Raw genomic sequence first — 25,210 nt, 5'->3', positions numbered from 1 at the left:
CAGAAACATGATTTGCAGTATCTATATATGCCAAGAAAACTATGCACATCAAAGAGAGTTCCTTCACTGCAGAATACAAAATGTTTGGATGAGATGTCAAGTGTATAGACTATACAGGTTCCTGTGTAGTATCACACAAAGAAGTCGGTTCATTTTGGTGGGTTAGAGAGGATAGAGTTCAGCAGAAAAGAATGGAAAAGAGGTTTCAAGTTTAGGGACCTGCCTTTACAAAAAAATTAAAGAGCCTCTTAATAGTTTCACCTTGGTCTTTGCTTCCCCTCATGCAAAATATTCATTTCTTATAACCTCCTATAACTATTAATCACTCTTAGGGAAAAGAAGGCTCTTGCTCTTATCAAACTCTCTGGTAACAATAGCTGCATTTGTAACACTGACATTAACTTTGGCATATTTCCTCTGCAGCCCCTCTGGCTGTACATTCTGGGGCAAGAAGCCATGGAGCCGTAAGAAGAAAATTCTTTGGCAGCTGGGCACATTGATTGGTGCCCCAGTGGGGATTTCCCTCATTGCTGGCATTGCCATTCCTGCCATGGTCATCGGCATTCCTGTTTATGTTGGTAGGAAGGTAAGATGTTGAGTTCTGTTCTGTTCCATCCTCAGGTTTGTTGGTAGAGTTTTGAAGGAAATGGGGAGGAGCTTATATTTCAGAACTGCCTAAAAGCCAGCTGGTTCTTGAATAATAATAACATTAATTTGTTAAATGGATTTTCATAAACCCCCAAGAGATCTTAAAGTTCTTATTAACATCCTGGGCCTGGTTTGTATCAGTGACTTAAAGGTGAAATGCTTACTTCACTCCCCTACGTCGTCTCTTCTTGTTTTAACTTTTTCGTATTAGTTTATACCTTCTTGGTCTGAGTTAGATTAAAATGTGAGAAAGATGTCTCTTTGAGATGAGGGACTATGTTTTAATATAGATAACTTATAAGGGAATATTTACTTATCCTTTTTCTCCCCAGCAAAAAGATTGATGTCCTAACTCGCTGACTGGGATTTTCTTTCTTCTTAGATTCATAGCAGGTATGAGGGAAGGAAAACCTCCAAACATAAGAGGAATTTGGCTATCACAGGAGGAGTGACTTTGTCGGTTATCGCATCCCCTGTCATTGCTGCAGTTAGCGTTGGTAAGAAGCTAGCCAAGACTACAACTCCCTCCCCTACCTGACCTCACCCTACCCCACCTACTCCCATCAGCTTTCTGGCCTCACAGTTTAGCCAGCTGGCCAGATGTTTAACCTCTGGAGGCTCCTACATTTTTATGTCAGGTCTACCTTGGGAGTTAACTCTTGTAGACACCGTTATTGTTATTATTATCAAGCTTCCCTGGTGGCTCAGATGGTACAGAACCTGCCCACAATGTGGGAGACCTGGGTTTGATCCTCGCGTCGGGAAGATCTCCTGAAGAAGAGAATGGCAACCCACTCCAGTATGTTTGCCTAGAGAATTCCATTGACAGAGGGGCCTAGAAGGCTACCATCCAAGGGGTCTCAAAGAGTCAGACATGACTGAGCAAATAACACTTCACTTTCATTATTATTATCAGCCACACTAAAGTATCAGAGTTTGGGATCTTTTATTCTTAAGTTAGTACCTAGAACTCCATCTGGCACATAAAAACAGGTTGAATTAAAGGATATTACTTTAAGGCCTAGTTTTTCACCTTTCTCTTCCCGCTCCACTTGCCATAAAACCCACAAAACAAAATTTTTATTTACTTAATGCCTCGCAGTATTTTGGGAGGCATGAGGGTTTGTTTTAGAATAATAATAAGATAACTCCATTTGCCAGGAGCAGGTCTGAGGGTTTTGCCTGTATTAATTCATTTAATCCTCACAACAGCATAGTTGAGACAGAAGGTGTAGTAAGTTGTCCCGTTAGCTGGGACAACCCTGACTTCAGAGTCTAGGCTCTTAACAACTAAGCCTTTCCTCTTTCCACAGCAGTAAGATTTTAGAATTAACACTCAGGGGTGGGGTGGGGAACCTGAACCCTCAGAGTCACTTGTTTCATGTTTGATTATTAATTCGTTCTGGGATTAGCATCTCAGCAATGAATGGAAGTATGGAAATGAAAGCAACATACATGTGCTGTGCTGGGCCCTATTCATGCATTGATCATTGGCACCCCAAGGAAGACATGTCCAAGGTTGTAATACAAGGCTGGTAAATTGAAGCCAGGATGCTAACCCTGGCCTTTATGATTCCAAGTCCAGTCATCATTCTGTTAGACCAGGCTGCCTCTTTAGCACAGTCATATTCGGTCTTTCTTTGACCCTTTATAAAGTGGTTTGTCTGTCTTCAGCTATGGGAAGGAGAATTCAGGACAGCTGCAACCCAATGGCCTATTGACGTGTTTCCTTCTCTTCCCCAGGTATTGGCGTCCCTATTATGCTGGCTTATGTCTATGGGGTTGTGCCTATTTCTCTCTGTCGAGGAGGTGGCTGTGGAGTTAGTACAGCCAATGGAAAGGGAGTGAAAATTGAGTTTGATGAAGATGATGGTCCAATCACAGGTAAAAGAATTTTCATTTCCCTTTGTTTTTTTTTTTTTTTTCATTTCATTTCCCTTTGAATTTATGGGACACAAGATAAAAGTCAGTAAAATTCAGTACATTTTACAGAGAGATTGACACTGGATTACTTTGGATAATGAGCTTTATAGGAGGTAAAGTATTTTTAGCTTTTCATTTCTTTGTTCCAGAGTTATTAGGTTAATTCCTCTGGTACTTGCCTCTGTGTGGCAGGTACAAACTAGTAAGACTCAAAGTAACTCTTAAGTATGCTGGTAATAGTAAATTATATAATTATAATAAAGTCTTATATCTGCACAATACTTTATAATTTTCAGAAGACTTTACACAGTTATTATTTCACTTGGTTTTTACAACAGCTCTGAAGAGAGAGGACCAGGGCTGTTATTATCCCCGATTAATGGGAACTTCTTTAAGCCTTTGTCTCAACATCTGTTAAATGGGTTTAAGAACTTCTGAAGAGCTGGAACTATAGCAAGTCTTCTGACTTATGCTTTGATGTTGTTTCCACTTTACCATATTAACTAACCTGAGACACAGAGATCCCCAGAGATTTTTCAAACTTCCTGCTAGAATCAGCACGTGACCTAAATGTATTTGGAAATATTTATGTTTGACTAGGTGGCATCTGTAGTATAATGGAAAGAATAGTGGACTCAGAATCACATGGTAGTATTGTGTGACTGACCATAGACAAGGCATTTAGTTCTAAGCTTTCATTTCCTCATCTAAAATTGGGGTTACTAGTCCCTATTTCTTGGGAAAATTAAATGTGAGCATATGTTAAAATACCTGATACATGGTGGCTGCATGTAGATGCTATTAAGTGAATAAATGAGTATTTTTCTACATGACTATTCTCTACTCTGAAGAGTCATCGCAAGAAGATGCCAGACCCTGTTTTGATGTTGTGCTATCTTCAATTGTGATGTTTGGTTCCATCCCCAGTGGCAGATGCCTGGCGAGCCCTCAAGAATCCCAGCATTGGGGAAAGTAGCATTGAGGGTCTAACTAGCGTATTGAGCACCAGTGGAAGCCCTACAGATGGACTCAGTGTTATGCAAGGTCCATACAGTGAAACAGCCAGCTTTGCAGCCCTCTCAGGGGGCACACTGAGTGGTGGCATTCTTTCCAGTGGCAAAGGAAAATACAGCAGGTAAGCACTTTCTGACAGAACTAGTTGGAATTATGAGAAGTAACATATCATGTAGAGCCATTTCTCTGTGCCAGGCATGTCTCATATAGCATCTCATTTTAATTTATTCATCAATGGGGTTTGTTTGTTTAACTTTTGCGATTAGAAAACAGGCTAAAAAGGTTGAGTGACACAACATAAAAGTTCTGTGTTTCTTCCCACTGTACCATAATGACTCCATATAAAGAATAATCTTGACTTCAGATGCTCCCTCTACTGTGTTAGGCTGCCTCTTTTAGGAAGGGGAAGCGTGCATTTTTGTAGAATTCCCAAGACTATGCCCTCCATTAGGCTTGTCACTGGGTTTTAGTTGAACAGCATTTGTGCTGTATCTTGTTGGCTTATTGGTACTGTGATCCTTATAACTTTCCTGTTCTGATTCCCATTTGATAAGAAAAATCAATTCTATAAACTTGTGTTCAGAATATGTAAGTCTTTATGACTAAAATGGTTGTGACTTGGTTGGTTGTTTCACCAGGTAGATAAAACGGAACATATTCAGAGGAGCATAGCAGATGTTATGTGAAAAGCAGTTATTTGAATGCACTGGAGAAGAGAGGCCCGAGGAGGGGTAAAGGTGATACAAAACAAGGTACAGAGGTAGAGGAGATGCTTACCTTCAGTTATCTGAAGGGCCTTGAAGTGGAAAAAAGGATTAAGACTTCTGCCTCATGCCAAGAGATAGATTAAGGTGATTCGGCAGAGGCTAGAGGGAAATGAATTTTGTTTCATTATAGAGACTGTAGGAAAAATCTGTATAAAGTCCAAAGAAGGAATGGGTTATATCAGTAGATATTGAGCTCTATACTTCTAGAAGTATTTGAAGTGAGACCAGAGGGCCAATAGGCTATTAGGAGGTCAAGCAACAGTTGGCAGATGGGCTGGATCCCACACCTGAGTGTGTGTCTTGAGAGCCTTTTAAAAATATATTGCAGTACCCTATCCCAGAATTAATAAATTAGAATCTCCCAGAGTGGGACCTAGGAATCTCTGTTTTGAAAATTCTCCCCAACTGATTCTAGCATAGCCATTGCACAGACCAGCTTCTAGGAACCACCCAAGGAGATGGCCTTTGTGAAAGGCCTCTTCCAGTTCTGAGAGTGATCTATGGCAGAGCTGAAACTAGGACCCAGGTCTCTGACTCAATGCACTTTCCATTGCACTGCCTCATTTTCCTGGACTATGGCACATTCCTGAAGGGCATCTAAGGCTGGAGGAGCAGAGCAGAGACTCAGACAGCAGGATGGAGGTTGATTGAATGTGCAGCTGTAGGCTGATGCTGACCTGTTGGTGTCTCCTGACTCTGGTTCTCTCTTGTTAGGAGATCCCGCCTCCACATGCTGGAGAGTTCACTGCTGTGCTTTCTTAAAACCAACACCCCTGTAAATAAGCAGACATAACTGGGGACTGACTTGCTGAAACTGCAGCTTAGCCAGGCCAGCTGTTCCAGTTCTGTGAAAGCCTTTTATAGGAAGTGAATGAGTCAGATGGGTTTGACTGTGAAACCCATTATGAGGAAATACTCAAATGTGCAACCAAATGATATTGGAGCCAAGATAGGAAAAGCTATGGGTCCTCTGAGACTCCATTGGGAAAGTTTGCTGCCCTTGCTGGAGGTTGACTCTTATGTGTCCTTTAAGCTCATAGCCTGGGAGTGATTTGGTTGCTGAATATTTAAGTTCCTAGTACATGCAAGACATGGAGGGTAAAGTGTGAATGAGATGTGGCCTCTGCCCTTTTGGAGCTCACAACTGAGTGGGAAAGAGATGTGCAAATTGATTTAATAAATAGGCAGTTGCCGTGGAGCACTTTGCAGAGAGTGGTTTGACAGAAGAAGGAGGGGAGATATTGCTTCCTTTGTTGTTAAGAACTGAGTATGAATTTGTCACATAGAGAAAGGAAACTTCCAAAGAGAGGGACTAGCTTATGCAAAGTCAGAGATGTATAAAATGTGTATAAGTCTGTAAGGGGGAAAAAATCCAATGTGATTAGGATTTAGGACCTATTTTTAAGAGGTGGAACTGGAGACAGAGCTTGGAGGTAGATCAGGTAGACCTTAAATGCCTGATGGCAAGAGGGAGCCGAGAGGAGCTGTTAGAGTGATTAGGTTATTGTCCACTTTGGCAATGACCTGAAAGTTTTTTGACTTGGACTTAAGGCTGCTGGAGAGAGCACAATTGCAGTTACCCACACGGGAGCTGTTGAGAGCCTGAAGTTAAGCAGTAGCAGTGGGGATGGAAAGGAGGGGACGATTCAAAAGATAACTTTAAGAGAGAAAATGTGTGGGCATCTCTTTGAGCTATTTGGCATTTGGAGAAGATCAGATCAACTCAATTTGCGAGAGAATAATGTAAGAGGTATGTGCCAGGAAGTAGACTGTCTTGGAATACCCAGGTCTCATATTAACTTAAACGTCCCCTCTTTACACAGGTTAGAAGTCCAAGCCGATGTCCAAAAGGAAATTTTCCCCAAAGACACAGCCAGTCTTGGTGCAATTAGTGACAACGCAAGCACTCGTGCTATGGCCGGTTCCATAATCAGTTCCTACAACCCACAGGACAGGTATGTGAACAGTCAGATCCCTAGGAGAAGTTGCATTTTTTGGTTGAGTTTTGGCCTTAGAAGCTCAATGCCTCATGTTAGGGCTCTGTGTACCATATAGTGGGATACATGGTGTGTATACCCTGTGGATTCATTGAGCACATTCTTGGTATGGGAGTGTTTGGCATCTCTTGATTGATTCTTCTTGTTAGCACTTGATTTTTAGAGGATTTTTCTTCCTTTTTTTTTTTTCCGGCTGTTGCAACAGTGTAATTATTCATATGGAACTTAACAAGCTAGATGAGTATTCACTGATGTCTACGGCTCTATGGTTTCTGCTCTTACGTTGATCCTTGCTTGATGTGGCTCCTGTAGCCTATTTCTCTATTTTTGAGAAGCTAGTGTATCTGGTTGGAGAAGGAAATGGCAACCCACTCCAGTGTTCTTGCCTGGAGAATCCCAGGGACGGGAGAGCCTGGTGGGCTGCTGTCTATGGGGTCGCACAGAGTCGGACACGACTGAAGCGACAGCAGCAACTCAGCAGCAGTGTATCTGGTATGGTGTGATTACAGCACTCCCTACTGGAGAGATTCTGGTTTCTTCTCATTGTAGCAGAGAAGTAAAAAGCTGTGACTCTTTCACTTTCGTATTTTGAGGAAGATAGTGTGAGGTTCTGATCCTTAGTTGAATTTTGGAAGCTCATTTTTAGTTGTTTAAAGAAATTGGTAGAATAACTAATAAGGATATATAGCACAGGAAACTCTTCTCAATATTCTATAATGACCTATGTGGGGAAAGAATCTTTAAAAAGCGTGGCTATGTGTATAGGGATAACTGATTCACTTTGCAGTACAGCAGAAACTAATGCAACATTGTAAATCAGCTATACTCCAATAAAAATTTAAAAAGAAATAAATTGTCAGAGATGTTTGTGTGCATATTTTAAATCAGCAAGGAGATCTAATTGTTCTTCTCCATCTTATTTGAGTACTAGATTAAATTTTATTTTCCCTAAAAGTGAGCTCTAGTCTACTATTTACCTATATTTCTGGACTTTCTAATCCTGAACCCACAAACTGCTTTTGCCAACAGGTGTAGCATGACCCATGCATGATTCAGCAAAGTGGATTTTGTCTCCACAGAGAATGCAACAATATGGAAATCCAAGTGGACATTGAAGCCAAACCAAGTCACTATCAGCTAGTGAGTGGAAGCAGCACAGAGGACTCACTCCATGTTCATGCACAGATGGCGGAGAATGAAGATGAAGGTGGTGGTGGTGGTGGTGCTGGCAGCAGTGGCAACGGTGAAGAGGACCCCTCCTGCAAACACCAAAGCTGTGAACAGAAAGACTGCCTGGCCAGCAAACCTTGGGACATCAGTCTGGCCCAGCCCGAGAGCATCCGCAGTGACCTTGAGAGCTCTGATACACAGTCAGATGACGTGCCAGACATCACCTCAGATGAGTGTGGCTCCCCTCGCTCCCAAGCCGCAGCCTGCCCCTCAACACCCAGAGCCCCGGGTGCACCGAGCCCAAGTGCCCATGTGAACCTCTCTGCCCCGGCTGAGGGCAAGACTGTCTTGAGGCCAGAAGGTGCAGAAGCCAGAGTATGAAGTGGAATGAATGCTCCTGTTCTGAGAAGCACACTTGTAACTGCATCTTTTGGAATCTTTTGGGGGGGCAGGGATTTCTGTACTTTTATTTCAGAGATTCTCTGGTCACAGGTTTTCCCCAGGGAAATTCTGAGAAATTTGAAGTTTCTTACCAGATGAAACATGGAAATTTTGCCCTTAGTTCCATGCATCCCCACATCTCCTTCTCCCCCGCACCTTTTTTAGTTTTAATTTATTGGTTAAACTTATGGTGGCAATCCGTGAGGTGTGTCAAAGAGTGTACAGATGTATGTGTGTATATTGTATGTATGCTAACATATTACTGAAGGACACATTTTAATAAATAAAAATTTCTGTCGTAATTCAGCTCCTCTCATTTTCCTTGGCTTGGATAGTCCTCCAGAGCCAAGTGTTTGATTGAAACAGACCACTACATCTTTCACAGTCTATAAATCTGAACTTTCCTAATCCCAGGGAAGAAAGATGGTATTCTAACTAGACTGCAGTGGAAGGAATTGAAGTCGCTCAGTCGTGTCCGACTCTTTGCGACCCCATGGACTGCAGCCTCCCAGGCTCCTCCGTCCGTGGAATTTTCCAGGCAAGAGTACTGGAGTGGGTTACCATTCATCTATAAACCCACGACTCCTAGCATGACAGAGAGCAAAGCCAAGATTGTTTTGGACTGTGTAGTCAGACTGAAGAATTAGCTGGAGTCAGTCAGATGCCCTCTAGAGGCAGCTGTGCACTTTTCCTGTTAAAGCTTTATTTACCCCTTTCTGCATTATACTCACTATTAGAAATATGCTTCCTAGGAGGGAAGGGGTGTCAGTTTCACTGGCTCTTCAGAAATCCCAGTAAATTTTTCATGGTTGTAAGCTGGGGAACAGAGGATTCTTCCTAGATGAAGAAATGTACCTATTCTGCTTAATCACCAAGCAATACCTAGGTGTTTGTTATGCTTTCCAGTACACATTCCCTGTTGGAAAAAACAACTTTCTAGTTTTGCCAATCTAGTTTTAAGTCAGAGGGACAAAGGAATCTGACTAGAATTTGTAATGAAGGGAGAGAGGAGACATGCCATTAAAATCACACCATATTTAATTTTATCTCATCTTATAAATTTGTCAGAATTGAGCTACTCCTTCGTTTTGGCTCTGTCTAGAATAATGGTCTTAGAAATGAATGTTCATACATAGTATAGCAGAAAAATTAAAAGATTCATGAGACCTGATGTGAGTTTCCAAATCTGGCAGTAATTTACTCTGTGACTGTTTGAATCAGTTACTCTCTCATGCCCCTAATTTACTGACTCTCAGACAGTAAGTATTTAAGGAGCTTCCATGCCAAACTTCTCTGTCACTTTAACCCTGGGCCCAGAGGAAGAATTGAAAACATCCTTTCCCTGAGGACCAGATGGCTTTCTGTTTCCTTTCACAGATGCACCTGCTCTTTGTCTTCCTGGCCTGTGCTTTACTATGATGAGGATGATGAGTCTGGACAACAGCCAACTTGGAAGATTCTTATCTCTTGGACACTGCATCCAGACTTAGCACATTGCCCTGCACCTGGGACGGGAAGTGCTGTCAGTGGACTTTGGATCTCTGGGAGAATGCCCGAGAGGGTGTCTGTGTGAAAAAGAGAACTTGTTGGGAAAAGGGGCAGACAGTATGGGAATCTCTGAAATGCAAACTATCAACTCAAAGACTTGTATTTCTCTTGAAGCCTCATCAAGGGAGCAATTAACAGGATAAAATCAAGGAAGTCTTCTGAAGGGGCAGGAGTTTTCAGCCACAGCTGTATTCTTATTTAGATTCCAGTTCTTACTGCTGTGAGAGTTGTGTGAGTGTTTTCACTTAGCCAAAGTGGGGATCGTGGTCCTAATCATGGAGTTGTAAAGAGATTGTTAGATGGAGTACCATATATATTTTTTTTCTCCCGTAGGAATAAGAAGAAATAAAGGAGATTACGGGTGCCATCTAAAAAAAGCTCACAACTCTAGACCAGAGGCCATGAAAAACCAAGCTTATTCTAATCCTTTGCAACACTGCTGCATCTCCTAGACGTTAGCAGACAGAAGGACCCGTCAGCGCCACCTGGAGGAGAACATGAGTAATGCATGGGGAAAGCTGATCCTCGGCTTAGAAAACAGGGAAAGCTGGGTTTCTTCTTACAGCAGTGTTCACTCATTCTGCATTACTTACTGTATAGGATGCAGCAATAAGGAAAACACAAAAATGCCTGACCTTGTGAAACTCACGCTGTAGTGGGAGAGGGCAATCAAAATATATAGTCTGGATGAGGATAAATGCAGTGAAGGAAAGAAAGCAGGGAAAGCAAAAAGAGTAGTAGATGGCGCTGCATTAGGTAGGTACTGTGGGCCTCTTTGATAAAGGTACATTTTGTTAGAGTCTTGAATGAGAGCCATGTGTCTAGGCAAGAATATACCCAACATGAAGAGTAAAGTACAAACACCTTTTGATGGAACATCCTTAGTCTGTTTAAACAAACACACATACAGCATAGAGGCTTAAATGACTGGAACAGTGGACCAAGAAAGAGGGTAGTAAAAGGTTGAAAAGGTGGCTGAGGACAAGATTGTGTAGACAAGGACATTTTAGGTTCCTCTGAGGCCAGGAGGAGACGTCATCTTCAAAGCCAGACAGATGGGGTGCTTGTGGTCAACTTTAAAAGGCTAAAAGTTAAAACTGCACGTCTTACAGTTCCTTGAAACCAAGGTTCTGAATGTAATCTGTTTTGCCAGTTAGATATTGAAGGAGGAAGTGTTCAAAGCAGGCCCGAGCCGCCTGGATACCTCAAAACCAACCCGGTCAGCCTCCTCCGGCCCCGGCCGGGAGCGGGCGCCGGCGGCTTTGGTGACTCTAGATCACCTCGGGCCGATCGCACGCCCCCCGTGGCGGCGACGACCCATTCGAACGTCTGCCCTATCAACTTTCGATGGTAGTCGCTGTGCTTCCCATGATGACCACAGGTGACGGGGAATCAGGGTTCGATTCCTGAAAGGGAGCCTGAGAAACGGCTACCACATCCAAGGAAGGCAGCAGGCGCGCAAATTACCCACTCCCAACCCGGGGAGGTAATGACGAAAAATAACAATACAGGACTCTTTCGAGGCCCTGTAATTGGAATGAGTCCACTTTAAATCCTTCCGCGAGGATCCATTGGAGGGCAAGTCTGGTGCCAGCAGCCGCGGTAATTCCAGCTCCAATAGCTGCAGTTAAAAAGCTCGTAGTTGGATCTTGGGAGCGGGCGGGCAGTCAGCCGCGAGGCGAGCCACAGCCCGTCCCCGCCCCTTGCCTCTCGGCGCCCCCTCGATGCTCTTAGCTGAGTGTCCCGCGGGGCCCGAAGCGTTTACTTTGAAAAAAATTAGAGTGTTAGCAACCTTACTGCTCCTGCAGAGATACCAGTATCCATCAGTATTTGTGTGGATGGCAAAGGGCCTCCTGGTCCATAAATAACTGTTCGTGATGTGTGTTCTCACAGTCAGCCAGTGCTGGCCTCCTGATGGTGGCAGAGGTAGCAGTTCTCATTGTGGACCAATCTGGGAGTCTTTCCTGGACACCCAACCTAGAGCCCACTTGCCCAGCTTTCCAGTTCTTTTGTAAGCACCTAATTTACCTATATCGAATTCTCTTCTACTTAAAATAGGTGGAACAGTTTTGTTTCCTGAAGTTTCAGAACCCTAACTGATACAGTATTTGATTCCAAAACTGGTTATAGATAACAGGTAAACAGATTTTTTAGATAATCCCTAAAAAATGGGATTCTTGCCTAGTTATGACTAAGTTGGATTTGAAGTAAGTGAGAATCTAGTTATTGGAAAATGGTAAGCTGGTAAGCAAAAATTATTTACACTTGTGGTCATGTTAAATGAGCTGTCTTTTGGACAAAAGACTTTGATAGACCAAGTGGCTGCCACAATGGACCACTGTGTAAGAAATGAAGACTTAAATGGTTGTGCTTTTGCTAGAGAGGTTAAAAAAAGAAAATGAAAGTCTCAAGTGCTTTAAAATTTTCAGCTCAGGGCTGTCTTTTGTAGCCACAAGGCTGATGTACATGAAAAATCAAGGAGATATTCTGGGTTATTGAATTACAACATAAGTTAAATTCTTAGCTTACCAGGTCTCTTAGGTGAAAATTAGGATGCTGTTTGGGAAAGAGTAAAGTGAAAATGGGGACATTTGAGTAGATTTGGATAAATCCTAGTGTTCTGAACCCACAAACTCTACACTTTGCTTCTCTTACCAGCAGAAGCAGCCCTTCTTCCCCCTGTTGATAGGGCTGGTGCTGTCCTTCTTGGAGACCTTGGGTAGTTGCGTAGAAAGGAAATGCTTATTTCTGCCCCTTATTGCTATCAGATCTGTGGCTAGAGTCAGATCCCAATATGCTTCTGAAGCATATTGAAGTGAAAGTCACTCAGTCGTGTCAGACTCTTGCGACCCCATGGACTATACAGTCCATGGAATTCTCCAGGCCAGAATACTGGAGTAGGTAACCACAAAATCTGACCTTAGAGAAGGAAAGGTTACAGAATTATGAAATTTTGCTCATTTGAATCAGTAGAAACCTGGGGAATGAACATGTGTGGACTGGATTCTAAAGGTATTAGACAAGGAAGAAACGAACATAGTTTTATTTTCATTTTGTTGAGTTTATTAATATGGGCATTCTAGAGATTCTGAAATCAGTATATTGGTGTTAACAGCTAAGAGTAGCTCTTAGCTGGTTGGTTAGATGAAACCTGGACTTAAGAGGGGTCTACACTTGCTAAGAGCTGACTCATTTGAAAAGACCCTGATGCTGGGAAAGATTGAAGGCGGGAGACAAAGGGGATGACAGAGGATGAGATGGTTGGATGGCATCACCGATTCAATGGACATGGGTTTGGGTAGACTCTGGGAGTTGGTGATAGATAGGGAGGCCTGGCGTTCTGCGGTTCATGGGGTCACAAAGAGTCAGACACGACTGAGTAACTGAACTGAACACTTACTAAAAATTTCTTCCTATAGTATTAGAAGATGAATGCAAAAACAGAGATAGTAGAGTTGGTGTAGATTTATCATATGTGTACCTACTCATCTCCTAATTTTGCCTCCAGAATTGTTCAGAGGACATTTCTTTCACACAAAAAAAGGAAAGTACATAGATAAGGGGACACCTCACCTTGAAAATGCTATAGTGTATATCCTCTATAGGCTGGGGATGAAGCTTAGAGATGTTGCCATTGAAATGGAATCCTTGTTATCAGTCGAGATGACAGGATCCTAGAGTGGCAGGGGCCAAGAAGCAGTACAAAGGCAACAGAGCAGGAGTGATGAAATATCTACTAAGGTCCTACTTGGTTTGCTTAACACAAAGCAAAAGTCTGGCAAAGGGAGGCCTGTTTTAAGTCACCAAAATGGAGGGTCATGGACACTCACTAAATTCTCAGACCAAAGCTCTGAGGGTAGCACCCAGCACTATTACCATAACTAAACTGTTAATCTTCTAGTCTTCCCCAAAGGAATCTTAAGTCAATTAACTATGTCCTGTGCTTAGGGAAATGGAAATACCCAAGCCTTTAGGAAATACTTGGAAACTACAGTTCTAATCTCAAGGAAACTAAAAGGTCTTTGTGGACCACTAGTTAAAAATAGAGGCTTGGGACTTCCTGGTGTTTCAGTGATTAAGACTCTGAGTTTCCACTGCAGGTGAAGTGAAAGTTGCTCAGTTGTGTCCGACTCTGAGACCCTATGGACTGTATAGTCCATGGAATTCTTCAGGCCAGAATACTAGAGTGGGTAGCCTTTCCCTTCTCTAGGGGATCTTCCCAACCCAGGGATTGAACCCAGGTCTCCTGTATTGCAAACGGATTCTTTACCAGCTCAGCCATAAGGGAAGCCCAAGAATACTGGAGTAGGTAGACTAGCCCTTCTCCAGGGGATCTTCCCAACCCAGGAATCGAACCAGGGTCTCCTGCATTGCAGGCAGATTCTTTACCAACTGAGCTATGAGGGAAGCCAACTGCAGGGGCACGGGTTTAATCACTGGTCTGGGAACTAAGATCCCAAAAGTTGTGCAGTGCAACAACAACAACAAAAAATATATATATATATCCTTATGAGGTGTTATGGGTTGAAAATTCATATGTAGGAGTCTAATCTCCAATACCTCAGAATGTTACCCTATTTGAAAATTGGGTTGTTGTAGATATAATTAAGATTATACTGGAGTAGAGTGGGCCCCGAATCCAATATGATTGGGCCAAAAGGGAACTTTGGACAAAGAGTCACTCATACCAGGAGAATGCCATGTGAAGATGAAGGCAGAGATCTGGATGATGTGGTGGAACCAGCCAGCAAATGCCAAAGATTGCCAGCAAACCACCAGAAGCTAGGGGAGAGACATGGAACAGATTCCTCCTACCAGCCCTTGGCAGGAACCAACCCTGTCGACAGCTTGATCTTGGACTTCTAGTCTCCAGATCTGTGAGACAATAAATTTGTATTGCTTAAGTCAGTCAATTTGTAGTCCTTTGTTGCATACCTAGCAAAGTAATACACAAGGATCGTGTAATTTATAAGGAATCTCAGCCTGGATCTATCTCACATATCCACCCTGGTTATTTCCCAGTTCCTATAAGCACAGTTGTAATGGATGTATTTGGCACCAGGCAGAATCTTCACATTGACCTATAGAATGCAAGTTATTGTGGGAAGAAAAGCAAAGGAAAGCCCCTGGAACTCTCCTCCACCAGAACCATAAGCCAAAACCAATAGTGTATCCCTGAGGGCATGATAAACATTACCACCACCATCAAAGACTTGAGAAATTCCAAAAGTGATCCCTATCTTATCTACATTTAAATTATTTGCAAAACTTGACTTGTAGCTGTTATTTCAGATATAATCACTTTGAAGCAAATCAACACCCGCCCCAGCACCTGCAGCCATACAGCTATTGACGTGGAATATGATGTTTTTCTCTCACCCAAAGAGCAGAAATCATGAAAAGCAGATTACTTTTACCTGTCAAAGTCAACAGTACTGTGTCCTGCCATACCTCTGGGTAGTAGCACCTCTCCAGTCCAGTTCAGTTCAGTCACTCAGTTGTGTCCGACTCTTTGCAACCCTATGGACTGCAGCACGCCAGGCCTCCCTTTCCATCACCAACTCCTGGAGCTTACTCAAATTCATGTCCATTGAGTCAGTGATGCTATCCAACCGTCGCATCCTCTGTCGTCCCCTTCGCCTCCCGCCTTCAATCTTTCCCAGCATCAGGGTCTTTTCAAATGAGTCAGCTCTTCGCATCAGGGGGCCAAAGTATTGGAGTTTCAGCTTCAATGTCAGTCCTTCCAATGAATATTCAGGAGATTTCCTTTAGGATGGACTGGTTGGATCTCCTTGCAGTCCAAGGGACTCTCAAGAGTCTTCTCCAACACCACAGTTCAAAAGCATCGATTCTTTGGCACTCAACTTTCTTTATAATCCAACTCTCACATCCATACACGACTACTGGAAAAACCATAGCCTTGACTAGATGGACCTTTATTGGCAAAGTAATGTCTCTGCTTTTTAATGTGCTGTCTAGGTTGGTCATAACTTTCCTTCCAGCTCTGCTGAAATCTAATGTGCAAGCATTTTAATCATTTCACATTTCCCAGAATATCACTCTGATATGTGATGATGTGTTTTGGACCTAATAAGCAAGAAGTAGCAGATATCTAAATGCCATGAAAAAACACATGTGTTCTGGAGGATAAGCGACATTTAAGGGCACTTCTACCTCCATGAAATTTTTAGGAATCCAGAACAGGAATCTGGAGGATGGCAGTTTTTATTTGTTGGTTTTTTAGGTTTGTTGTTTTTTATTTTTGCTGCACTGGGTCTTCCTTGCCATCTCTAGTTGCAGCGAATGGGCTTAGTTGCCCCACAGCATGCTGGATCTTAGTTCCCCCCAGACCAGGGATCGGATGAAACCCACATCCCCCACACTAGAAGGCAGATTCTTAGCCATTGGACCACCAGGGAAGTCCTAGGTGATCACAATTTATCTAAAGTTAAAGATAAGCTGTTGCATTGGACATCGCCTCCCACTAAGAAAATCCCACAAGCATTTGGTGGATTTCTGGATTTTGGAGGTAGCATACCATATTTGATTATACTGCACTGACCCAATTTCCAAGTAACCCATGAGGGCTACTAACTTCAATGGGCCCAGAAAAAGAGAATGGTCGCCAGTTGGTATAGGGTGCTGTGTAAGCAGTTTGAATTTTATGATCTAGCAGAGCCAGTAGTGTGTACATCCCTTGGCAAATGAGGCTACTTTATACACACCGTGGCAAACATTCAAAAGAGAAAAACAGCACAGGGCTTTCAGATTCTGGAGTCAAGCCAGGCTATTTTTGGCAATTCTCCTTTTGAGAAGCTGATGTTGGCTCACAACTGAGCCCTGCTCCAAGCTCTGGAGGGACCAGCTGGACACTTAATATCAGATCAGCTCCCTTCCCTCACAGAGTAGTCAGGGATTTGTCCTCACTGGAAAAGACACTCAAGATATGAATTGTTTTCATGTTTGCCAAGCCTCAAATAGAAAGAAAAAGATGCTAAATGAGAAAAATACCAATTATTATCAAACTAAAGACCTCCCACCCCAATTATTCTAAATTTGATTATTTGTTAACTTTGACAAGCATAGTGGTTAAGAGGATAGAAGCCAGAGCCAGAATGCCTGGGTAAGAATTTTAACTCCACCATTTACTTAAATAGCTTATGCTCATGCATGCTCAATCACTCAGTTGTGTCCAACTCTCTGTAGCTCCTTGGACTATAGCCCATCAGGCTCCTCTGGCCATGGGATTTTCTAGCTAAGAATATCAGAGTGGGTTACCATTTCCTTCTCCAGGGTAGTAGCTTATGACCTTGGGCATATTGTTAACTCTTTCTGTCTCCATTTCTTCATTTGGGACTATGAGGATTAAATGAATAAAAATAACAGTGCCTTGCCTGTAGGCTTCCCAGATGGCCTAACAGTCAAGAACCCGCCTGCCAATGCAGAAGACAGAAAAGACATGGATACAGTCCCTGGGTTGGGAAGATCTTCTGGAGGAGGGCATGGCAACCCCCTCCAATATTCTTGCCTGGAGAATCCCCCTGGAGAATCTCCAGTAGAGGAGCCAACTACTGGGCTATAGTCCACAGGGTCGCAAAGAGTAGGACACGACTGAAGTGACTTAGCACGCAGCATGCCCAGCCTGTAGTAAGAGCTGTATATATTAGCTAGTATCATTCTTTTCACTTATTATTATCATGCTTATCATCATCATTACTATCCATGAACTTGCTGAATGTCCATTCATCATGTATTCCACATAATACCAGCTCTCATCAAGTGAGGCAGTGGGCTAAAGCCCCATGGGATCATCCCAAAACAGCTGGCCTCACACAACAGTTAAATGGTTTACTAAAGACTCATTTATGGCACTACTGAAAGACAAGATCTTGTGAAGGAAGTTCTGTCCTATAGAATGAGGTATGTGTTCTGAAACAGTGATCTACATATAACCCCTTCACGAAAGTTGCTTCTTGCCCCTGTTTAGATATCTTAATACCCAGAGGAGAAATACTTCCACCAGGGCTAATAATAATGAGTCCACTGAACTGTAGGTTTTTTGGCAAATCTGGGCTCCTCATCCACTGAACTAATAGCCTAAAAAAGGACAATTGTGTTAGATGGAGTCATTGATGCTGATTATCAAGAGAGATAGGTTTGTTGTTGCTCAGTGAGGGCAGGAAGGATTATGTTTAGAATTTAAAGGGCTCTCTGGGCTACTTCTGGTGGTTTAGTTGCTAAGTCATGTCCAACTCTTGTTACCCCATGGACTGGGGCCTGCCGGGCTCCTCTGTCCATGGGATTTCCTAGGCAAGAATAGTAGAGTGGGTTGTCATTTCCTTCTCCAGGGGATCTTTCCGACCCAGAGATCAAACCCTGATCTCCTGCATTGCAAGCGGTCTCCTTCCTTGCAGGCAGATTCTTTAACAACAGAGCCACCAGGGCTACTTCTGCTGCTGCTGCTGCTGCTAAGTCACTTCAGTTGTGTCCGACTCTGTGTGACCCCATAGACGGCAGCCCACCAGGCTCCCCCATCCCTGGGATTCTCCAGACAAGAACACGAGTGGGTTGCCATTTCCTTCTCCAATTTGTGAAAGTGAAAAGTGAAAGTGAAGTCGCTCAGTCGTGTCCGACTCTTAGCGACCCCATGGACTGCAGCCCAGCAGGCTCCTCCGTCCATGGGATTTTCCAGGCAAGAGTACTGGAGTGGGGTGCCATTGCCTTCTCTGGGCTACTTCTAGTACTGCTGTATTCAGGAGTCAAGGTTAAAAGGCTATTCCAGTGAGGGCTTAGGTCCCTTAGAAATGAAGACTTGGGTCACCACACCAGATAAAGAGACTCATCCAGCTGAGGTACTGACTGTGGGAAAAGGAACTTCATAAGTAGTAGAGAAAGATATTTATGAATGTAAAGAATTCAAGAAAGGTAGAGAAGTGAGAACTATATTAGTATTTCACATTTTTACCTTTCTCTGGCATATATATATAGAGAGATAGATATTTACAGATATCCACCCATTTCTCTGCCCCCAGCTCCCACCACATTTTGCCTAGTATCATGAAGAGTGTTGGTAACTTGATCAGTCAGTCTTTAGGTTACAGCTTTTTTCAAGTCAATTTCTGGCTGTGGTGGCTCTTTGTTGTTACACACAGACTTTCTCTAGCTTCAGTGAGCAGGAATTACACTTCACTGTGGTGCAGGGTCTTCTCGTTGTAGAGGCTTCTCGTTGCGAAGCATGGGCTCTAGAGCACGGGGTGAGTAGTTGTGGCACATGGGCTTCATTGCCCATGGGATCTTCCCAGACCAGGGATCGAACCTCTTTCCCCTGCATTGCAAGGCAAACTCTTAACCACTGGACCACCAGGGAAGCCATAGGTTACAGATTGACGAGGCAGGATTGTAACTGAGCTAGAATGACTTATCACCCAGAGCTGGATACAGGACTAATGGAATTTTGGATCTCTCCTTCTAGGAAGGGTGTTTAGACTCCTAAATGGTCAAAGGGTGAATCTGTATAGATGTGGTGAGTTGGTTGTCAGCATGCATTCCAATCTTTTTCTCATGCTGCCAAAGCCACAGAGTTAAATGCTGCACTTCCCAGAATCCCTTGCAGTTAACATTTTACATGCAAATTAGGGTCTATAAATTGCATCCACTTATATAAGAGCTGGGAAGAGAAAGTAAGGCGAAGGCCATCTCCCAGCTGTGTGGTTGTTGCTTCGTGTTTGTGGCAACCCTGAGGAACTACAGCAGCATCCTAATGCCTAAGCACTAGCTTCATGAGGTTGGCAGCAGCAGAGGTAGCTTTCTGACCCCTGATCCTCAGGTTGCAGCCTTAGTGCCGTGTGTGTTTGTTAACCATCCTATTTCTCAATGAACCTAACATGAAAATTCACCACTTTACTTTTTTTTTGCACAGCATGTGGGATCTTAGTTCCCTGACCAGGGATGGGACCCAAGGCCCCTGCAGTATAAGCACAGAGGCTTAACTGGACTGCCAAGGAAGGTCTGAAATTCACCATTTTAAAGTGTGCAGCTCAGATTTTAAATGTATTCAGAAAGTTGTACAACTATCATTACTAATTCCCAATCATTGCCATCACCTCCCAAAGAAGCTTGCTATTAGTCAGTCCCATTTTCCGCCTCTTTCCAGGCCTGGCAACAGCTAGTCTACTTTCTCTATGAATTTGCCTATTCTGGACATTTGATATCATTACATTAGGTAGCTTTTTGCATGACTTCTTTCACTTGGCATAGGTTTTTAGGGTTCATCTACACTGTAGCACCTATCAGTACTTCATTTCTTTTTTGGCTGAGTAATACTCCATTGGATATCGTGAAGGTATTGTATGGATACACTACATTTTGTTTATCCATTCATCAGTTGATGGACATTTAGTTTGTTTCTACTTTTTGGCTATTGTATATAATGCTGCTATGAATATTGGTACACAGACATCTGTTCAACCCTGCTTTCAGTTCTTTTAGGTATGTAGCCCAGAAGTGGAGTTGCTGGATCATATGGAAATTCTGTGTTTATTTATTTTGAGGAACCACCATCCTGTTTCCACAGAGGCTATACCATTTTACCCACCAGCAATACAATTTCTCCACATCCTTGTCAACACTTGTTATTGTCTTTTTCATCATAACAACCCTACTGGGCATGAAGTGGTACCTCACTGTGATTTTTATTTACATTTCCCTAAGGTGGCTCAGAGTTGGACAGGACTGAGCGACTGAACTGCACTGAAGGTGGCTCAGAGGTTAAAGCATATGCCTGCAATACTGGAGACTTGGGTTCGATCCCTGGGTCGGGAAGATCCCCTGGAGAAGGAAATGGCAACCCACTCCAGTATTCTTGCCTGGAGAATCCCATGGACGGAGGAGCCTGGTGGGCTACAGTCCACGGGGTCGCAAAGAGTCAGACACAACTGAGCGACTTAACTTTCTAACTTTCTTTCTAATGACTAATAATGTTGACATCTTTTCATGTACTCCTTGACTATTTGTATATCTTTTTTTGAAGAAATATCTATTCAGGACTTCCCTGGTGGTGCAGTGGATAAGATTCTGCCTGCCAGTGCAGTGGACACCATTTGACCCCTGATCCAGAAAGATTCCACATGCCTCAAGGCAACCAAGCCTGCTTGCTCCAACTCCTGAGCCTGTGTGCTGCAGCTACTGAAGTCTGTGCACCTAGAGCCTGTGCTCGCAACAAGAGAAGCCACGAGAAGCCTGCACACCGCAACTAGAGACAGCCTGCGCAAAGCAGTGAAGACCCAGCACAGCCAAAGATGAATAAAAGTTTTTTTAAAGAAATATCTATTCAAATCCTTTGCTCATTTTTAATTTGGATTTTTTTATTGTTGATTTATAAAGACTTCTTTATATGTTCTGGTTATGAATCCCTTGATAGATATGTGATTTGCAAATACTTTCATCCCATGGGTTGTCTTTTTACTTGGTGTGTTCTTTAACGCAAGAATTCTAGAAGCGGCCTCCTGTCTCACCAACTTCATGATTGCACCGGTTGGCAGCTCTTCTGGGGTCTTTTTCTGGGACTTATTCCTGGAGCCCACTCCTCCAGCCCTCCCAACTATTTTTTTTAAACATCTGATTCCCTGTATCAAAACCTTTTCTGCTTAAAATAGGTTTCTGTTTCCTGCAGCTGCTCTCTGGTTAATAAATCACACAACTTGAAACCTTCGAGCAGAGATGTGACATGCCATTTTGTAAGAGCTGATGTGTAGCCAAACTATAATAATAATACATTCCTGGAAAGTCAAAGTTGGAAACACCTTTGAAGATTGACTGGTCCAAACCCTTCGTTTGTCAAACACTGGAAAGAAATGGAGACACAATGAGGAAGACACAAAAACCTCGACGCTGAGGGCCTGCACCTCTGTCTGCCATCTCCCAGGGCTGGCAGACCTCAGCTAATCTCGCTTCGTGAAATCAGTGGGATGTGGGTCACGTAAATCCAGTGAGGCCAGGCCTGCCAACCTTACTGCAGCTGATTGGACACGGGATCTGGGGCTGAGCCAGATGCTGCTGTGAACCACTTGGCTGTGATGGTGGCCACGCACCCGTGAAAGACCGTCTGGTGTAAGAGGCTTCAGTGCTAGGAGCATACCCAGAGTGTCATTATTCCTGTTCTCCAGGGACCTGCTTTGGGGCCCCTTGAGATGGCTTCCTCTGACATCCCACTTCCTCTGAATCTGCACCATGGCTCCCATTCCTGAAAATCACCTGAGCACCTGAAGAAGCTCAGGAATGTACCCAACCACAGCCAGTGATTTTCTAGAGACTGAAGCCTGATCAAAAAAGAGAAAAATAAGCAAGCCACAAACGCAGATCTGGAATTTCAGAGAGCATGCTCTTCCCACTCCGACATGGCTGTCCCACATGCAGACATGAGGATCAGGGCCTCATGAGTGGAGTGTGACAAGGAGAAAAGACTATGGGTGCTATGCGGCTGAACTGTCCTCAGGATACAGCAAGGGTGGGATAACCACCCCCCTCTCACTTTTTTTGGGAGGCTGTGTCACACATTTTGTTGTATCTTAGTTCCGCAACCAGAGAATGAACCTGGGTGCCCAGGATTGGAAATTCAGAGTCCTAACCACTGGACCACCAGGGAATTTCTCCTCCTCTTACTTTTGAGCATCTGCCTTTGTGATTGGCTTGGGACAGGGTTCCAGCTCTGGGTACTGCCTTGTCATTCCTTAGGCACGAGCCTTTAAGGAAATCCACTCTCTGAGGATGGCTGCTCTGCTCAGGCTCTGTGTCAAGGCACAGAAATTGACATCCAGAGACACCCAGGCCCTGGAGATGGGAAATCACTGATGAAAAAATGGCCCTTGAAGCTATAGCCGGGAATGAAAGGACAATTGGCCTTCTCTTTTCATAAGAGCTAACCAGTGAGTGCAGGAAAGGAGCAACCAGGAAAGGGAGGAGGCGAACCGGCAATGAAGAAAATGATGAAAACCAAGTGGGGTGAGGATTTCAGGAAGGAGAGCAGGGCTGGTTGGGAGACAGGTCAGGCTGGCTGAGGACTGGACTTGTCATGGGGGAAGTAATTGGTAACTTTGAAAAGAGCAACTTCAGAAGATGGCAGCAAGAGAAAACTGATTGCATTGAGTTGAGCTCTGAGTGAAAGGGGAGGAGGTGGAGATGGTAAACAATTATTTCCTAAGAAGAGGAGAATTTTTTTTTTTTTTTAAGTAAGAGAGACTGGAGCATGTTTGGAGGCTCAGGAGAAAATAGGGGAGAAATGGAGAGAGTGACAATATCAGAGAGAAGAAGACTTCCTGGGTGGCCCAGTGGTTAGGAATTCACCTGCCAGTGCAGGGAATATGGGTTTGATCCTGGATCCAGGAAGATTCCGCATGCTGCAGGGCGACTAAGTCCATATGCCACAACTACTGAGCTCATGTGCGCCAGAGCCTGGGAGCCCCAACCAGTGGGTCCACACTCCACAGCTACTGAAGCCCAGATGCCTAGAGTCTCTGCAACAAGAGAAGCCACCACATGGAGACGCCTGAGCACTGCAATGAAGAGCAGCCCTACTCCCCGCAACCAGAGAAAGCCCGAGCAGCAACAAAGACCCAGGGCAGCCATAAAAGAAATAAATAAAACCAGAGAGGAAGCTATTGGTGATGCTCTCTCTTTAGGAAGATAGAAGAATGGGACCAGGGGCACAGGCAGAGGGGCTGGCCATGGACAAGAGAAGGAGTCCCTCTGCTCTCAGCTTGGAGGATGGTCGAGACCACCATGGGATTTAGTTTCCTTCCCCAAAAGGGATCATCTTCACCATGAGAAGACATAAGAAGCCCACCACCGAATAAATGGCTGATAAATATCAAGTTTTTCCTCTCTCGCCTGGCTGTGCAGTTTCAGTCCTCTGAGGCCACATATGATGTCACTCTGGGATGTTACTAAGGCTAAGGAACACAGCTCTAGCTGGAGAAGTTAAAGGCAATCAATCCCAAGCTTTTCTGGAATTCCAGGGGAATGGAGGATGCTTGCTGCTAAGGTTCCAAAGCTGGGAAATTGTAAGCATAGATCTTCCACTATGTGGACAGGGCCGGCCTGATCTTGCCACCAGCGCAGAGGAATGCAGAGCTGAGAAACGGAGTGAGGACAAGAGACAGTGGAGCCGGATGACCCTGGGACTGTTTCGGTTGTTGTTGTTGTTGTTTGGCTGTGCTGTGCGGCTTGCAGGGTTTCAGTTCCCCAACCAGGGATTGAACCTGGGCTATATAGGAGTGAAAACTAAATCCTAACCACTAGACCAGCAGAGAACTCCCTAGATGACATTGTTTTAATGCCAGGATCTAACCATGCTTAAGGCCTCCTGTAATCCAACAAATTCCTTCCTCCCACCCAAAGCCCGTTTCTGTCAAGATTCTGTCACCTGCAAGTGAAGTTCTGACTATTATAAGAAGTAGAGTGTTGTTAGTGATGTCCCTGACACGCAGAATTGACCAAGCTGAGATCGGATTTTCCAACTGCTGGGAATAACCTGGGATTTTCCATTCCCAGGAGGCTAGGAGGTAAGCATTTCCTGTAATGCAGCTGCAAGGCCAGGGGCTCCTGAATCTCAGACCATGTGTTTAACATAGGCAGAGTTCAGGGGACTTGGTAAAGAGATGTCAGGAGGCTGAGTGTGTTGGCTATTTTCCCAAGCCTTGAGCCAAAGAGATAAAATCTGCAGAAAGAATAATCAAGAATAAAAGCTAACATTTCTGAAGCATTCAGCATGTGCCAGGCTCTAAGTGCTTTACACACATTAACTCATTTAATCTTCATAAGAACACAAAGAAATGGGTACCATTGTTATTTTCCATTTTACATTTGAGGAACTGAGGTGCAAAAGAATTTGGCCAAGATCATAAAGCTAGACAGGGCTAGAGCTCTGCCTTGAATCCAGGCAGCCTGACCTCTGAGCTTAAGTGCCTACAGCTTTGCTGAGAAAGACAGCCTGTTGCCAGCAATCCAAGCTGATGCAGAGTCTGATGATCACATGCTTTGCAAGACTGAAAAAGCTCATCTATTCATGTCAAAGCTAAAGTGAGTGGGAATAAAGGGAGGCAGGAAATACAACCCCTCCCAAGCCCTTCCTACCTGCCTACTAAAAAGACAGTCTCCCTATGTAAAGAGCCTTCCACTGGGATGCAGCCTAGGGATCGGGGCAGCCAGCTGTGCCAAGGCCCATGCCAGGTGCTCACAATGGCTCCAAGGCAGAGGTGAAGCTGGAGTCTCTGAGCCGAGAACTGGGAGGTCCTGTTGCTAAGACTATGTATACCAAGATCAAAGTCTAGATTCAGGGGCCATGGTTTATCATTCTTTTAAGAAATTATTTATTTGGCTGTTTGCTGGGTCATAGTGCCATGCAGAATCTTAGTTGTGGCATGCAAACTCTTAGTTATGGCATGTGAGATCTAGTTGCCTGACCAGGGAGCAAACCCCGGCCCCCTGCATTGGGAACACATTGTGTTAGTCACTGGACCACCAGGAAAGTCCCTCATCATTCTTCTGACTTGGTTATTAACCCATGGAATTATCCAAATGCGAATAGCCAGAAAACTTATACATCTTTTAAAGGAGTGGTTCTGTGAGAGAAACCCCAGTCCTGATATAACTGAAAGTAGGGTTTAATTGCTCACTGCTCAGAAGCCAATAAAGAGGTAAGGTTGG

The 25,210-nt window shown here is 43.9% G+C and overlaps 1 protein-coding gene across 5 annotated transcripts in view; it reads left to right on the top strand.

Annotated features, from left to right (window-relative positions):
- The window catches only part of RNF19B (ring finger protein 19B), a 38,856-nt gene extending 18,095 nt beyond the window's left edge, over positions 1 to 20,761 (top strand). For 2 of the 5 annotated variants that reach the window (XM_055397192.2, XM_055397190.2), the window contains exons 4-9: positions 424 to 586; positions 1,031 to 1,145; positions 2,392 to 2,532; positions 3,499 to 3,706; positions 6,176 to 6,307; positions 7,429 to 8,262. In XM_055397192.2, coding sequence (XP_055253167.1) covers positions 424 to 586; positions 1,031 to 1,145; positions 2,392 to 2,532; positions 3,499 to 3,706; positions 6,176 to 6,307; positions 7,429 to 7,900 — 1,231 coding nt within the window. In that variant the 3' untranslated portion in view covers positions 7,901 to 8,262. Of the gene's footprint in view, positions 1 to 423; positions 587 to 1,030; positions 1,146 to 2,391; positions 2,533 to 3,498; positions 3,707 to 6,175; positions 6,308 to 7,428; positions 8,263 to 9,337; positions 15,167 to 20,537 lie in introns of those variants that run through there. The other 3 variants (XR_008682064.2, XR_008682063.2, XM_055397191.2) reach the window with 3 other exon arrangements.
- Positions 20,762 to 25,210: the final 4,449 nt, after the last annotated feature.

The sequence above is a fragment of the Moschus berezovskii genome, chromosome 2, assembly GCF_049115385.1.
Source record: "Moschus berezovskii isolate FMDL1 chromosome 2, NW_MosBer_1.0, whole genome shotgun sequence".
In the NCBI taxonomy this organism is placed as follows: Eukaryota; Metazoa; Chordata; class Mammalia; order Artiodactyla; family Moschidae; genus Moschus; species Moschus berezovskii.
This window is presented reverse-complemented; position numbering and strand designations above follow the sequence as displayed.